At 34.4% G+C, this 17,937-nt stretch overlaps 1 protein-coding gene and 1 long non-coding RNA gene across 2 annotated transcripts; both read left to right on the forward strand.

Moving 5' to 3' along the window:
* The first annotated feature begins 1,606 nt into the window (after positions 1-1,606).
* Positions 1,607-13,764, forward strand: LOC114520795. Its single transcript, XM_028541128.1, has 8 exons — positions 1,607-1,906; positions 6,384-6,447; positions 6,787-6,923; positions 8,899-9,370; positions 10,410-10,666; positions 11,465-11,936; positions 13,313-13,623; positions 13,739-13,764. Exons 1-8 carry the CDS (start codon positions 1,816-1,818, stop codon positions 13,762-13,764), a joined length of 1,830 nt encoding a protein of 609 aa, XP_028396929.1. The 5' UTR covers positions 1,607-1,815.
* A 2,097-nt stretch (positions 13,765-15,861) lies between these two features.
* Positions 15,862-16,672, forward strand: LOC114520850. The gene is made up of 3 exons (XR_003686729.1): positions 15,862-15,928; positions 16,159-16,238; positions 16,610-16,672. It is a non-coding gene; the product is annotated as an uncharacterized LOC114520850 (long non-coding RNA).
* Positions 16,673-17,937: the final 1,265 nt, after the last annotated feature.

Raw genomic sequence — 17,937 nt, forward strand, 5'->3', positions numbered from 1 at the left:
CGTGGTGAATATTAGGAGTTGACAGTTGTCCAATCGGAAGTCGCAGAAAAGCAACCACTATATTTTTTACTGCATTGTATTACAAATGAAAAGAAGCGCCGGGCGACCATTGTCTCCCACAGATGCTGATCGTTTTTGCATTCACATTGGTCGGCATAAATGATACAAAAAATTAAAGCGAAAGTAAGCATGCAGTGCTAGGTGTTCATCACCAATTGAATTGGAATGGGAATATTTTCTGTTGCGAAATGGAAATTCAATATCACTTAATTGAAATTCAAAGCAAATTCGTCAATTCGTCATACTGTAGATAAAGAGTATTGAGGAACATTCACAGTGAAGTTTTCTAATCCTTATTCAAAGATGCATCTGTATAAATGCGATGTTTTTGCTGTGTCCTTAATAATCATTTCACTTCAGTTTTCTGTCAATTTCACTAGCGCTGAGTTTCCGGCTGAAGGTACGTAATCATAACTGTGGATGAACACGGACACCGTTCTCTAATGAGATTGGATTATAAAATTATCTATTGTGAAAAAAAATTTTAACATTGTCTGTGAAGCATGCAAATGATATTGTAGGTGTTACATTATTTTACTTTTAAAGTGTCTTTCCTACTGATTATTGCATTGCATGAAGCTTTTTTCAGTTATTCATTTAATAAAGGCGGTGTTACATGCACTATACACTATGCCACAACGTTTTTTCTTGCAACCCGCAATGCAATTCTACAGGCATTCCCGAGGCATCTAAAGTTGTTAAATACGAACATTTCTTCCGATCTGCTAACCTTTTCTTAACATCTCAAACAAATTACATCTCTTATACAAATTGACATCCCTCAAAGTTGCAAGGAAGATTGCATAATGTAACAGCCAGCGCCTTCAATAGTTCAGTGATGAGTTCGGGCACAATGTTATTGAAGAATTATCAAGCCTAAAAAAAAGGAGGGCTCGATAATTTATTATTCACTATTCAAACGAATTAATTTTAAAGAAGATGAGGAAGAAGATATTTGTAATTTATTATACTATGGTAAAAAAATCTTATGTTTCGTCATTTCATAACAGAGTAATTTTAAGCCAGAACATTTAACGAAAAGAAAAACAAGGCATGTTTTCCCCCGGGTAGTGTCGCAGCTCCTCGCAAGAATGATTTTCATTGGCTGAACTTTACAATACATTTCTGTTTCAACCAATAGCATAGCTTCGTTCTTTAGAAAGCATAGAAAAGCATTATCCAATTGGGCGAAAGCTTCCGAACACTGCGACATGCCCCATGTTTTCTTTTGAATTTATGAGCGGTCAAGTTAAACTAATTTATTTATGGCGTTGAAATTCGAAAGTAACACCCACCAGTATATATTGTTAGTTTTACAGTCGTAATCAAAATACAGGGTGTCTCAAAAAAAACGCAACCACTTAAATATGCAAGAATATTAATATTGTTCGGGTTTGTACCATAGTTCAGCTAAAATGACTTTTAGCATTTTAAATGAAGGATTAAGAGCCATTTTCAATTCCCAGAGGTGCTTATCTATTGCGCTTTAAAGCTGTCTTAATGTTCTTGCATATCTAAGTGGTTGCGTTTTTTTTGAGACCCTGTACAATTGTAATTTGCATTTTAAATAATGCCTTGGTATTCGGTAAGACGAGATTTCCGTTTCGAAACGGGAAGAAGTTGTAATGTCGTTCGTATTCGTATTGGATAGATCAACCAGAGCGAATTCATCGACCGGTGCGATATACATCAAAGACAGACTGAAAGATATCAAGGAGCATTTAATGTTACAACAAGTTTCTCAGTTGTTCAAAGATGTGTTTGAATAGATGTGACATAGCCACTATATTCCTAATCATTGCTTCACTTCAAATTTCTGTCGATTTCACTAGGGCAAGCTATGAAGGTATGTAATAAATGTTGTTTTAAGCCTGATCGGCAACTAAATACCTGATCACAGGATTATTGCAAAATGAAGTTCAATCATTGAACATTTTATTTATTATGCACGTTATAGACCACTTTTATACATTACCAGAAATTTGCGACATGATAATTTGCATGTATACTAATTTGCATTTAACTTTCAGCATAATGGCCTTCAACTTTTACTATAAAATACATAGAGTAAATATAAAAAACTTAAAAATACCGTTGTCTTAGACCTTGCCTACTGTTTGCCGACCTCTAGATCGATAGAGCAACTGTTTAGAAACGTTTTGGTGACCAAATTTTTTAGCTTGGGCATTTCTGCAATCTGCCAAATTTAAAAATATATTGCTCAAAGTTTCATCCGTGTTCTGTCAACGAACTTATAAAATCGCTCACATTGATTCGAATATCTCGATTCAGGTAGTTGATGAATTGACGTGTAATATACCAAAAAAAATTGTTAAAAATATTGTCTTTCGTATTTGCGTATAAACTTTTCTGTACGGCTCGGATTTTCACTGCAATCACTTTGAAAAATATTATTAGTCTTATCAGGAACTTGAACATTACGAAGGCTATATACACATTTGTTCAAAATCAGTTGGCCGAACGTAGAAATACCTAAGGTAAGTAATTCGATCATGAAAACGTTGGGAAACGGCTGTTCTATTGACCCAGAGGTCGGCAAACAGTAGGCAAGGTCTAGGACAACGGCATTTTTAGGTTTTGTATATTTACTATATGTATTTTATAGTAAAAGTTGAAGGCCATTATGCTGAAAGTTAAATGCAAATTAGTATAAATGCAAATTATCATGTCGCAAATTTCTGGTAATGAATAATGTAAATTGTTGAAATATACAGATAAGGTCGAGGAATTATCCTATGGGAATTTACCGACTGTTTATATATATATATATATATTGACATGGACAACCTTAATGACGACCTGTATATAGCTATATAGTATAGCGTTCATTTTAACATTGTGAATTTACAGCAATATAAGCTGTTAGTGCGAATTCACTCCGTTACTCAGTTCAAAATAAAGGGATTACTAGATTTTGAGATTTTTAGCCATAGAATTAAACAATCGTTTTAATTGCTTTTAACATTTTTTAACGTCCTCGCACAGTTATCGGTTAAACATAAATTCAGCGACCTAGTTATACACGCGCAGGTGGTGAATATTAGGAGTTGGCAGGTGTCCTATCGAACGTCGCAGGAAAAGCAACCACTTTTTTTACTGCATTATATTACAAATGAATAGAAGCGCTGCGCAACCATTGACTCCCACAGATGCTGATCGTTTTTGCACTCACATTGGTCGGCATAATTGATACGAAAAATTAAAGCGAAAGTAAGCATGCAGTGCTAGGTGTTCATCACCAATTGAATTGGAATAGGAATATTTTCTGTTGCGAAATGGAAATTCAATATCACTTAATTGAAGTTCAAAGCAAATTCGTCAATTCGTCATACTGTAGATAAAGAGTATCGAGGAACCTTTAGAAGCATGCAGATGATATTGTAGATGTTACATTATTTTACTTTTAAAGTGTCTTTCCTTTTGTCATACTGTTTAAAAATGTACTTACTGATTATTGCATTGCATGAAGCATTTTTCAGTTATTCATTTAAGGCAGCGTTACATGCACTATACACTATGCCACAACGTTTTTTTTGCAACCCGCAATGCAATTCTACAGGCATTCCTGGGGCATCTAAAGTTGTTAAATACGAACATCTCTTACGATCTGCAAACGTTTTCTTAGCATCTCGAACACTTTTTGTACAAATTGACATCCCTCAAAGTTGCAAGGAAGATCGCATAGTGTAACAGCCAGCGCCTTCAATAGTTCAGTGATGAATGCTTCATGCCCTATGCAATGATTATGAAGTTGGGCACAATGGTAATAAAGAATTATCAAGCTTAAATAAAAGCGGAGGGCTCGATAATTTATTATTCACTATTCAAACAAATTAATTTTAAAGAAGACGCGGAATAAGACATTTGTAATTTATTATACTATGGCAAAAAAATCTTATGTTTCGTCATTTCATAATAAAATAATTTTAAGCCAGAACATTTAACGAAAAGATAAACAAGGTATGTTTTCTTTTGAATTTTTGAGCGGTCAACTAATTTACTTATAGCGTTAAAATTCGAAAGTAACACCCACCGGTACTGTTTTACAGTCGTGATCCAAATACTAATCATTGCTTCACTTCAAATTTCTGTCGATTTCACAAATTTCTGTTGTTTCAAGCCTGATCGGCAACTAAATACCTGATCACGGGATTATTGCAAAATGAAGTTCAATCATTGAACATTTTATTTATTATTATATTTGTGCATGACGAAAGGCTAGTTTCCACTCAGGAAAATTCTCCTTTGGATCGGACAGGACAGGAAAGTTTCCTTTGTGTAAACGCCGCCTGAGAACTCACCGACAAAGGAAATCTTCCTGTCCGATCCAAAGGAGATTTTTCCTGAGTGGAAACTAGCCTTAAAGAACTGAGTACTTAATTTGCAATGGATTATGCACGTGAGTCGTCGACTGATGCTCTATAGTCTATATAGGACCGGCTATTGTAGATGCCTATAAGACCCCGTTTACACTAGAGCGAAAGTTTCCGGATTTGTAAAATTATCCCGATTCATTGTTACACACATGTATCGGATTCGTCAGGTGTTTACACTACACTTTAGTTGTTTCTGTATGCGGATTTGTCCGTTTACACTCACATTATACTTGTTCTTGGAGAATTGTTTGGTCGTCACGTTTGAATTTCTTCGGATTCGTCGTGCAAAGCGTTTACACAAGAAAATTTTCCGGATTCAAATGTTTCTGGATACAAAGTTTCCACAAACTTTTACGGATTCAAAGTTTCCGGATACGGCTTAAAACCGAGTACATTTTCTACCGGATTCGTTGCTGCGTGTGTATAAACAGCAACATGAATCCGGTACTAAAACATTCCGCTTTCGTGATGAATCCGGAAACTTTCGCTCTAGTGTAAACGGGGTCTAAAAGACGATATATTTATAGAGCAGTATTAGGACCTTAATTATAAGTTACTTGATGGTAGCGGTAATAAATAGAGCAGTATTAGGACCTTAATTATATCTCTTTCGCAAAATATAAACTATATTAAGGATAATAAGTTACTTGATGGTAGCGGTATATTATCATAAGGAAGTTGTAATTATAATTAGTATTATATACCCACGGCGATTTTAATCCCCGATAAATTCATTCTTTATGTATGCAGCGAGTTATTTTTACTCGTATAAATGGCCCTTATAAGTTATTACAGCATAGGTCTGAGTGGTTAATTTAAAGGTATGCACGTTATAGACCACTTTTAAAATTAATGTAAATTGTTTAAATATACAGATAAGGTCGAGGAATTATCCTATGGGAATTTACCGACTGTTTCGGAAAATAGTGATCCTAACCGGATTTCTGGAGCATAAAATCATGTTTTCAACTATTGGGTTAAAAAGAAAATTAACGGTACTCGTCACATTCATGATTACGCCTTCAAGGGTTGAAAATGTGTTGCGTGGATGGAAACGGCCTAGCACAAGACGAGTAGGCGTGCGTCTGTGCATATTATTAGGAAAACTATGAGGAAATGAAAACAGCAGGATATCATAGGGCGCGGACTTTCAGAACATAGGAGCAATAAGACTGCATATGCGCTTGATTGTCGAAAACAAGGTAGCGGCAGTGAGGAAATTAAATTAAGGCGGATCTGTCACCAAAAATAAAACTCTTGCGGGGATTTTTAACATTATATTCTACATCATAATTTTTTATACTGTATAATACTGTGTAAAGAGAAAAATGAACGAAATAACCCATGTTTAATGGTCACGTGGTTGATATTTATATATTTGTATATATATTGACATGGACAATCTTAATGACAACCTATATATACACACTATATATGTAGTATAGCGTTCGTTTCTAACATTGTGAATGCGGCAATATAAGCTGTTATTGTGAATTTATTCAGTTACTCAGTTCAAAATAAAGCTAAGATTACTAAATTTAGAGTTTTGTAGAGTAGAATTAAACAATCGAAAAAACTGGGAAACTGTCCGGTCATTAAACCGTGATTAAACGTCTAGCCGATAGCTATTAAACTGTTTATGAAAACGTATTTAAACATTTTTTGGTGGACGCTATTCTTATGTCCAGGTTTTTATAATATACATCATGTTGTGGAGTAATTCTTTTATAATTTGCCCGAAATTTTCTTTTTTTTGTCCTGACAATAAAAAAGAGTTCTGTAAACCTTTCACTGACGCCATATTGTTTTCGATAATCTCGCGCAGTGCGGTTCTTCACCAGCGGTTGTACAGTATGAGTAAATAAATAAAGTTTAGTTAATAAATAAGTAAATAATAATTATCTTTTTTTCTCACCCCTCCTACAGATAGAACAAAAACAGCGAATGGCAATTTTCAGATATCCGAGAGGACCAATTCAAGTCGACTGAGGTGAGTACGGTACTTTATGATGTAACAAAGCGTTGACTTTACCGCACATCGTGGATAATATATCTCTGCATGAGAATAGATCCAAAATCAAAATGAAACTGAGTGCGCGTCCTCCTTGGCAAGTGTTGAAAATTGGATCATGCGTGCAGCCAATTAATACTTAGGTGGAAACAGAGCATGTCACATTAGCGTGGAGGCAATGGCATACATATACCCACACAAGTCTACCTGAAGTGTAGCGTTCTTTAAACTAAACATACCATTTCAAAACTCGATTTAAAAAAAAATAATCATAATACAATATGAGGTGATGTGTAGAAATTATTATGTCCGTTTTAGGTTCGCCATGCAGGGTTCGATCTCCTTTAATACTGAAAAAGTAACAGCAACGCCTAATTTACCAACATTTCAGTCTTCCGCGTTATTGTCAACATCGGTTACGTTCACCAATTCATCAACAAATTGCTCAACACGAGGTAGGATAATTTTCCTCCTTAAGTAATCGCCTTCATATTGAACATATTTGCACAATCCTGATTAAAACTATACCACTTGTCAAATAAAAACGTTTTTTTGATACACCATGTAATAATGAATATTGTTATGTGGGTGCTGTGTATTTTAAATGTAATTGGTTCATTCGTAGTCGCATGACTTTAAATAAATGCAATGTTTCCCACAAGTGAAAAATTGTTGCCCGCATATTGTCATATAACAAAGTGTTTTTTGTACTCTACCTTGGGAAAACAAAACTCGCTATTTCTCTCCATAGGCTCCATTATTCCTGATTAGTCTAATGATTATAGCCCTTTCGGCGGTTGATACCAGAAACAGAAAATTATAAAAGTTGCTGCAGATTGAAGACACATTGCTCAGTCAATGCATGTTCATGTTTATTTCTTTTATAAATATGACAATTGTTATGAAACCACCAGACAACAAAACAAAATCAGTTAACATGGAAATTAACAATAACAATGCACATTTATAACAACGTGCTGTATTTCAGTATTTCAGTTCAATGTTCCAGCAATTTGCATGACACGCAAGCCATCTCTTGCTTCATTTCATAGCATCTTCATCCTGAAAAATAAAAATGGAGATCTCATCAAGTTTTTCTGTACTCTATATACTATTGACAATTTGGGCAAATTAAATCATAGGTAGCCCAACACTCGGTGTCCGGGCGCGTACACGCTACTCAGTGATTAGCATATATTAATTTATCCTAAGGTTGGCAACTTTATCACAATTATCAATAATATATCACATACATACATGTCAAACTTCGATAAAAACTGAAAAACTACCACAAAATACTGCAAAACTAATAAATATAAATGAACTTGGATATATTTTCTAAATTCCGACATAATTTTTAGCTTAAAAATGTATTGGGAAATACGAAAATTTGTTCATTTAAAATAAAGTTTTTGAAAATACATTGTCGAAATTTTCTGGTCGATATAGGCGGGATCCAATTTACTCTACATTACGTCACCTTTGGAGATATCCGGAGTCAATCCTATTAGCTGCTCTCTCATGGAGAAATCTTCGGAAATTTTCCGACTTTTCAGCAGCCAATAGGATAAATAGGATTGACTCGGGATCGTCTCCGAAGGTGACGTAATGTAGAGTAAATTGGATCCCGCCTATCGACAAAAAATTTCGACAATGTATTTTCAAAAACTTTATTTTAAATGAACAAATTTTCGTATTTCCCAATACATTTTGAAGCTAAAAACTATGTCGGAATTTAATATATCCAAGTTCATTTATATTTATTACTTTTGCAGTATTTTGTGGTAGTTTTTCAGTTTTTATCGAAGTTTGACATGTATGTATGTGATATATTATTGATAATTGGTGATAAAGTTGCCAACCTTAGGATAAATTTATATATGCTAATCACTGAGTAGCGTGTACGCGCGCGGACCACGAGTGTTGGGCTACATATGATTAAATGTAGATTGATTTACAAGGTGCAAGAAGCTAGAAAACGATTATAAGCCACTTACCTGCAGAGGTTGAAATCTTACACTGTTTGCAGCAAAGATCTTATATTACTTTGTATCAGCACCCACTCAGCATTTTTATCAGTTAGAGCATGTTAATTGATTATGGGACAAATAGTATAGTGACCAGTAGACTCACTGAAAACAAAGTAAAATCGTCGCCCTGGGGCTGCACCCACCTCTTGTTCAACGAAGCAGCAAAACGTTTCCGCTTTTTAATTTCTTCACATTCGTTATTTTTGCAAGAGGCCAACTGGTAATGTGTTCAACTGTTCATTTGAAGAGACTCTTAAGACTTCACCGCGAATATATATCACGAATACGAACACGATCGTGCACAAAGCTACATAATTTTACACACCTGACTATTTCAGTCGAAAATAGGTGTACATATACGTCAGTATTATATGTAAACAAATAACTCTCAATTTTACAGGAACGGGTGAATATGGCAGCAAAAAAACTATAAACAACTCAAACAAGAGAAACCTTATCGGGTTTTTTGTGTTCTGTTCGACAAAAACAGCCTTTGAAGTACGCTACACAAATACAACTTCAGTATGTGCCTGCGGGGAGGCCAACATAACGTTTGTTCGCTGCAAGGAAAAATTAAATTTGAATTTCACCGTCCACATATCTGTTAAAAAACATTCAAATCATAGAACAGATTGCCTTTTTCGCTTTGTTTACAAAGACGACATCCGGTCGCCGAGAGAATATTTCAAAATTAATGGAGAAAATACTTCAAGACCCTATATCGATGAGTTAACTTCTTTTATTGCAACACCTGTTCATTACTCCGCCTTTCATATGGAAGTTTCAAGCATCACAAAATCAATTTTCACCATTTCTAATACGTCTCTGATTGGTTCGTTACTGACAAATACGACGATTTTTATTAAAGCAAGGTGGGTAAATAAACGTATTTGTTTATAAGAAGCAGATGGTATACGATATGGAAGGAAGATGACTGATATACTAAAAAGCATTTTAGATTTTAGATAAGTGTCTACTTAAAGACAACCGCATTCTTTTTAGATTTGTTTAATAGATAGAAGTTGCTTTAATTTCAAATTTTGTTTCGTGCTTTATATAATTCCATTATAACAGGGCAGCCATCTTTCACTGCGTATGCATGGTAATCAATGTCTTGAATTTCTGGTGTTCTAAACAATTCAAGTTAATCTTGAAGCAACATCGCCTAAGGCTCAGTATTTAAATCACAGCTTAATTTAGCACAAAAGCATTCGATAAAAACTGATCTAAATCAGAATATGTTTTTGAAAACTAATGTGATTTCAAGTTGGAGCTGTATGTAACAAATTATTCATCTTCACCCTACATGGTTCCGCGACTACCCTCGATCCGTTACTGCACAATTGATTAAATCACAGTTTTAAAAGTTTAGGGAGAAGGGTATTTTGGGATCGTGTATGACGAAGCAAATGGAAATTTAAATTTTTTTTTCGGCTGGCTGGAATCGCGAAATTTTTTTCTAGGTTGGTCAGATGTGGTAAAACAACTGCCTAAAATAGACAAAAACACTTCTAGACATTTCGCCGGACCTGAGGGCTTTCATCAAGAGCTAGGGTCCTCGTTAATTCATACTAACTCAGTCTCCTGACGAAGGCCCTCAGGTCGAGACGTTGAGAGGTGTTTTTGTCTATTTTAGTTAGTTGTTTTAGCGCATTTGATGCTAAGTTGTTTGAAGACCCTGCCAGGCTGCTCCCTGGACCTTGGTTTATTAGTTTATGCTAAGTACACTGGCCGTTGTTTTATAAAATGGGCAGGCCTTGAATTCATTTTAGCGAAATCGACAGTAACCTTGCATTGACGCATCAAAGAATCAAATTCAAAATGAAAAATCGTTTACAAACGTCATTCTTTTTTATTGATTTGAATTTTTTTCCATCCAATGAATGCCTAATATTGTTTTTCTGATTTTAGAAATGTCTCGTTGGATGCAAGTTATCGAAGTTCAATTCTCTTTGGTACTAAAAATGCAGCACTTAAACTTTCTCTTATTCGGACTTCGGGTTCACTTACCCGGCGATTGTCTGTCAACCCTTCTATGCTCCTGAGTTCAGTTACTGTTACCCCTTCTCTGGAAAAAACCCCGCAAACTCTAAAAACGTCCATATTTGTGAAAAGCTCACCAACTTCTCGTCAAAATTATTCCAACCGCTCAACTTCCCCCGACGAAGGTAAAGTCTATAGTCCAAGGGCCGGTTTTACAAAAGCTGGATAGTGCTATCCATCGGCGGATATTAATTTTTTCAATCACTCTATAACTTATCGTTGTTCGGCATAGCCTTAAATAAACCTTTTTATTATATGGCGCGCGCTGATTGGTTCTTTGCCGGTCTGGAATCCCCCAGTATTAGACCGTTGCCGTAGTAACGGTCCAACTCTCATATTTTTTAACAAAAACAAGTTTGCACTTTTATTTTTGACACGAAAAATATCGACGGAGAATGAACGAAGAAGAGCATTATTTGGTACATGTGAATATTATATTTATTCATCTTTGATTTTTGTTTATATTACTGTATCATTCTTATTTAACGAGTAAAAATCAAAAGTTTTGGAAGCCACTTCAGTGCTTGCTTGGCGACTGGCCGGCATAAATGCTGCAGCGCATTGTATAAATAAATAAACTAAATACTGTATGCCATATAATAAATCCCTTATTAACCGAATACGTTCGGTCCGTACTGGAAATTTATCAGACCTCGGTTTAGGTAAACCCTTCAAAGAGGCCTAGGACTAGGCAGCGCACTTCCCATGCGCTGAATGCATTAAAACAGAATAAATGATGCGGCATTTTTAAACTTATTTCTATTGTCTGCAAAGTGCGACGTCTCACTTGAAAAAATATTCTTTTTGTGGTTCACTGCATTTTTAAGAACACGTACGAACGACTAGTGAAAAATTCGAAATTAAAGGATTGTTTTCTACGACGGCCGTCAACTTTTCTAACATTTATCTTCTTTCTCTCACAGGCAAAAAAGATAAATGCAACAATACATTCTACACAGTCAGTAAATTTATCGAAAAGAGTAATAAAAGAGAATTGTTTCTTGGTTTCTTCTTAAACTGCAGACAAACAGCAGTTTTCGAAGTGTATGCGAATGGAACATCGTGTGTGCGTGATCGATCCAGCTTAAAGTTCTTCGCTTGCCAAAAAAAATTGCCTTTTAACATGAATATAACTGTTTGCACAGGAGAACAGAGATGGCCTCGAAAGCGTTTTTGTAATTTTTATCTTGTTTTCGAGGATCCTTTAATATCTTCCGTAATAACTTTGCCAGAGTGGAGTGTACCCGCTGCTAAGCCTATTTCTAACTCTATACAACCGCGCATTACAAGTACAGATTCTGTGATAGATGTAGCGTCTTCTGTTGATCAGCTGTCTATCATGTCTTCAAGCGTGGTTGCATTTAAAAATTCGTCAGAAGAGTCGATTCCAGTAAGGTTGGTAAAAGCTTTGGCAACAGGCTTATAGCTCAGAGGGCCTACCCCCCTGTTTAAAAATATAATTTACTCATTATGCCTCTACCGCAGTGCACCAAAAAAGCAACACCTTGGCAACCCCCCCCCCCTAGAAGTGGAGACCCAGCTACGGGTCTGTTAGGAAAATTTTACGGGGCTAATTTGACGGCGCGTAAAATATTGTTATTACGAATTTCATTCATATACTCATGACGGAAAGGTATAGTTTGGTTAATGCTATAGTGTATTAGTATATATATAAGATATACAAATATTAATGAGTCTAAAAAAACTAGGCTTGGTGGATAATAACTTTAGTATATTAACTGTTACAGCAAATATTTTGGCAGGCGTTGTCTTAGAAGTAACCATTTCATGTATCAACATGGAAACCACTTGCAAATTACTAAGAAAGTATATGCAATTTGCATATATTATGCAAATTACTAAGAAAGTATAGATGTACCTAATTTCCCTTGTCAAGCATTACATGGCAACGCGAAAAGTGAACGGACACCATACAAGGGTACTAATTCCTTTTAGAGACTTATTACACCTGGGTAATTTGACAGAACATATAGCCAAATTCAAGTTATATCTATCCAAACTCTATGCCATACAACCAAGCCAAAAAGTGCGTATTTCAAAAATAACGTTAGCAATTTAACTTCCATCTTTTTCAAACCACTTAACAGGAATTTTTTGTAAGTTTTAGTCGAAATGGAAACAACACGCGATCATGATTTTAAGCATACAGCTTAATTTACTTGCATACGAACTTGGTATATCGTTTTGCAAAGACATTAACGACTAAGAAAGACTATAACACCATCGCTTCCATCGCTTCAATTTCAAAAAAAGAGTTGAAATAATGTAATTGGAGTTTTGATGCAACAAATATAAATTTAAAGCTTTTAGATTCGACTACAATTACTGCAAATATATTCAAAAAAACATTCGACGCTTTCGTCCTTGACGATTTTGTGTAACTAGAGTTTTCATGTTTTGAAGGTTGAACTGAGTTTTAATCCTTCATTAAGCTGCGAGTGTAACTGAGAGTGCCATAAATTGTCTGCTTAAAATTATATAGCAGTGGAAAAACGGGTGCGTGTGATCACTTCACTGTTATGATTATAATTATTTGTTGATATTTCCTGAAATTATATACTATACAAATATAGTCATAATTCTTGTTATTCCAGTCATTTTGAACATGTATATAGATAAACTTAGGTCTTGTTAGCTCAGTATATTATTTGCTCCGTTTCAAATGGCGAGGGGTTGCTGCATATGCATGCAAAATCTACACTTTTTATGCAAGATTTCTAATTTCACTCCAATAAATTTTTAAATTTTAGATTCACCTCGCCAAAACCAATATTGTCGGAAAGATTTATCCAGTCAAACACTGGAAGAGTGCTCACGTCAGCAACTTCCACACCGCTACTAAAAACTTCACGTCCTATTGAAGCGAGTCCAATTATTTTGGTAACCCAGGATTCAAACTCAGTTACGGTTAGTCTTGGCATCTCGCCATCGTTAATGAAAAACAGCGCGATTCAAGACACCACCTCAAGTCCTTTAATACAAGCTACGCCAAGTATATCTAGCGTAGTTTCTACAACCACATTGTCTCCTGATAAAGAAGAGGAGAAAAAACTGAAAAAAGGTATATACACAGCAAAAAATAATTTTCTTATCGAGAAAATATATCTTATCTTAAGAATTTTTTTCTTATGCAATGAAAATTTTTCTTAAACTGAGAATTTTTTTTCTAACTCTAGGATATGAAATCTCGTTTAGAAAATAATTTATTAAAATAAGTAGTCTGCCCACAGATTTACAGATTTTAACACAAGAAATTATATTCTTATGAATTAGAATTTTTTTTCTCAAACTGAGAAAAGAATTTCTTGATATAAGAAAGATTATCTTAATTAACTTCTCAATATGAGAAAATTAATCTTGAGCAATATCCCAAATATTTCTTAAAATAGGAAAGCTTGCCTTATTTCATTCTCGTTTCAAGAGAATAATTTTTTGGAATAAAAAGATAATAAAACAAGAGCTAAATGGGGTATACGTAGTAAAAAATACTGTAAAATAGGTTATTATTATTTACAATGAACAAATATTTCCGCCTCCCTTCATAAATAATATATCTTGCAATATAACAATATAGAAGCTGTTATACTAAAAGTAAGATTTACAATGCAAAAGTCAAAGATTGATATTTTGAATTTTGATTATCATGGAAAGGAGCATTGATTGCAACACAACATAACGTTGTGTGCGCGACATATCCACTCAGTGGACATATCGCGCGTGATCACGCGGTTCCACGAAAGAGTGCTAAAGGCGTTGTGGGTAAGAAGCGTGTCCTTTTCAAATTTTCTTCGCTGTTGTGTAACGACTAACGCGTCTTCACTGATGCTGATATTTTATCGATTTTTTTTAATTCATACGTTTTAATATGGATCAAGAAACGACAAGTTTGCTCAAACAAATCGCTAGCGTGGTCAAAGAATTCATTCATTCATTCAAACTTGAATAGAATGCGAGCAGATATTGGAAGGTATTAATTTTGTTGAGTATTGATACAATTTAGTAGTAAACGGAACATACTCTAAATTTGTTACGAACTAAACTCAAAATTCTGCTACTGGTAAAATAATTCTAAGTCCCATTTTACGAATAGTAAACATCGCACGCTTAAGACTGACTTATAATTAGCTTAATCGTATTTTAGTATAATAGTATGTTGTTATTTGCGTTTTTATACTCGGATGCTGTTACATGTTAATGTTTATTATCCAATATTTGTGCTCTGTGACCTGGGGTCTGGTATTTAGATTCCTCTCCCCCCCACATATTGCAATTGAAAAGTGGTACACCCTGGTAATATTTCAATTTTTTATAGCAACTGGCATTGTGAAAGATGAAGATCCACATGCAGGCTTTATGCTATGATCGCTCAAAGATGTCCTGTATTTCCTGAAAATGGAAAAAAAAACGTAAGACTATTTTAAAGTTGCATGTTTTTTACCATTGTAATGTTGACTAAAACTTTAATTATTTTTTATTTTACCTTGATTTTTAATGCATTATGAAACAAATACTTTTTCTCCCGTTGCATGGTATTAGACAAACTATATGATTATGGCCTAAATTTCAATAAATCTATATGTTGCCAGATTTTTACTAGTTAGATTTTTGGAAATATTAGTCTGAATGCACGTTTTTCTATCTCCTCTTTTAAGTAATCTGGTTCCCCAAAATTCCTCACCTGACACGAGTATTCAAGAACGGGTCTTATGCATGTAAAAAACACTTGAATTAAGGAGGACTCGCTCACTCCGCTTCGTTTAAGTACGCGGAGAAAGTAAAGTCTCTTTGATACCTTGGCCACGATATATTCAATATGTAAATTCCAATGAAGATCTGATGACAAGAGACTTTTTTCATGCACTAATGATTTCATGCATGAGTGATTGCTCGGGTGATTAAACTAACAATGGTGTTGTGAAAAAAGTTACTCAAGCTGCGAGTTAAACGGAAAAAAGCCCACGTTTACGCAGTTGCGCGGCTGACTTAATTTACATCAAAATTTCTGAAATTTCGATTCTTTGTAAACAAATACCCAAACGTTCAGCCCTTGAATTCAAATTGGATTTTAAACTTCTCATTCATGTTTGCACAAGCCATTCAAAATGATGCTTCCACAAACCGCTCTTCCATTTTTCGAGGTTAATTTTTCTGTTTGTTTTTAGTGTTAGAATGACCTGAAGATGGTAAAGTACCCATACTAGCACAAATCTATGAGATATTTTGATAAATTTATATTTTTCTAAACATTTCAAAATTGTCTACTTTTTTTTGATACACCCTGTATATTAACTTTATGTAGTTGCTGGTTATCGGTTAAGTCGGGAGCTATATGGGCATTTGTGGGTCCCGGATTGCTGATTATTTTGGTAAGAATCCTGTGTCAATTATTCTAGAACGAGATTGTATTATTCATTTTCTGTTTATTTCACTTCATTGCACACTATCTATATGTTTATCCTAATAGATTTGTTTCACGGCTTAGATCCTTAATTTTTCATTATATTTTTTTCTTCTTCCAACGCCCGTCCTTTCTTTTTTGTCGTTTAAATTAATCATTTAACTTTTTAACGGCGTTTGTTTTGTTCCACTTTTTCAGATTAACTTTATTATTCTTGTTGTTGTCATGAGAACGACCTGGGTAAGATTTGGTGATGACAAAGAATACGGCAAATTAACGTAAGAAATATAAATAATGCATTAATAGAAATACATTCATGCATGCACATCGAATCTTCTAGCCATTTCAAATAATTTCCTTAGGAAGCTAGAGCTATACAAGCTTATATATATATATATATTCTGAAATGACACAAGTTTCTATAGCCAATATCCACATCATTCGGTACAAGAGGAGTCAGTAAATCATGTCAAATCGTTCACGATTTGTCACTGAGATGGTTATTTATCAAAAAATCTTCCAGTTTGTTTTTTCGTGTCCAGAAATACGATTTCGAAAAATGTCGACCTGAATAAAAAGTATCATGATTTGCATTTAAAGGGTCAAAACATTTTCTGCTTGGTAAATCTGCCTTGTTTACAAAATTTAGGTCGGCAACAAAGACATTTGGCGCAGTCATTCCTATTTTGGGATCGAATAACCTGGATTTTTGGTGTCATGGCATTCAATGAATCCTCTATTGTATTCGATATTTATTCGCTATCACCAATTCTTTACAGGTATGAATCTTGTAAATGAATGTGTTTTTTCTAAAATATTGGCATTTCCGTCCTCGGTAAACCTAATAATTTAACGTCCCAAAAGAAGGACTTAAGTCACCGAGGAAGGAGACAACGTTTTCGTACCTTTATCCTAAAATACTATATTAAAATTTAATTGATGTTAAAATTAAACGAGAGATGTGATAATAATTATAAGGATAGTTTTAACCTACGTGCGCGATACGACTAAAATCCTAAAATACTATTAAAATTTACAGTAGGTGGTCAAAAAATAGTGGCCCCCCATAAATAGTAACATCTTCAGTTGTTAGTCATAATATAGGAAGAAGTCTCTAACAAATCATGTCTGATTGTGTATATTCAATCGGTTTAATATCTTTTTATTGAAAAATTGGGATTTCGAGAAATAGGATGTGCGAAAAATTACACGACACTAAAAGCCAAGATTGGTGCTTTGTAGCAAAGATTCATTGAAATAATAACTTTGCTGTATATATATTTAGCGCCCAATGTTGAACATTGTGTAATAATATTCATAAAGATAATTCATATAATTCAATACAAACTGGCCTAAAATACTCTAACTAATTTTTGACAATACGAGATGCAACGAATGTTCTCCAAACCCAGTCAGCTTAAGGGACACAGTATTTGCATCCAAATGTGTTTGGTTTAGACTTGTAGGTACAACTCTTCATTAGGTGGGTTTTGAGTACCATTTTCTGATTTTCATTACCATACAAACACCCAGAGTTCAGAGGGGATAATTTTATACACGAGTCAAATTCTATTACTTAGTTATTTAATTGTTCAAATTGTAGGTAGCGTTTAATTTACGAACAATTTGCTATGAATCAGACAGTTGTTTTGACAAGCAATTACATAATTTCCATGCACATCTGATTGAAAACCGTCATCTTGAATTTTTACGAAAAGTTCTGCAAATCTATTTTATCCTCTTAATCTGAAGTTTATAATCACAATTTTTATAAGCTGGCTCCTAATACTAAATAAATATGCTCAAACACACATAATATTTACTGGCGTACTTTCATTTATAATGCAAAGATACATGTGTGCCATATTTCTTTGGGGGCCACTTTTTTTGACCACCCCCTGTAGTTGTACTTTATCTCGACGTAGAACCCTCATTTTATAAATGCATGCGTACATATATAACCAATATACTCCGAAA

Source organism: Dendronephthya gigantea, unplaced genomic scaffold, assembly GCF_004324835.1.
Source record: "Dendronephthya gigantea isolate DGI-Jeju-01 unplaced genomic scaffold, DenGig_1.0 000018F, whole genome shotgun sequence".
Classification (NCBI taxonomy): Eukaryota; Metazoa; Cnidaria; class Anthozoa; order Malacalcyonacea; family Nephtheidae; genus Dendronephthya; species Dendronephthya gigantea.

Coding starts and splice junctions, on each gene's coding strand:
- LOC114520795 (XM_028541128.1), top strand. CDS start 1,816: ATGTGTTTGAATAGATGTGACATAGCCACTATATTCCTAATCATTGCT. Junction 1,907..6,383: donor CACTAGGGCAAGCTATGAAG/GTATGTAATAAA, acceptor CCCCTCCTACAG/ATAGAACAAAAACAGCGAAT. Junction 11,937..13,312: donor GAAGAGTCGATTCCAGTAAG/GTTGGTAAAAGC, acceptor TTTAAATTTTAG/ATTCACCTCGCCAAAACCAA.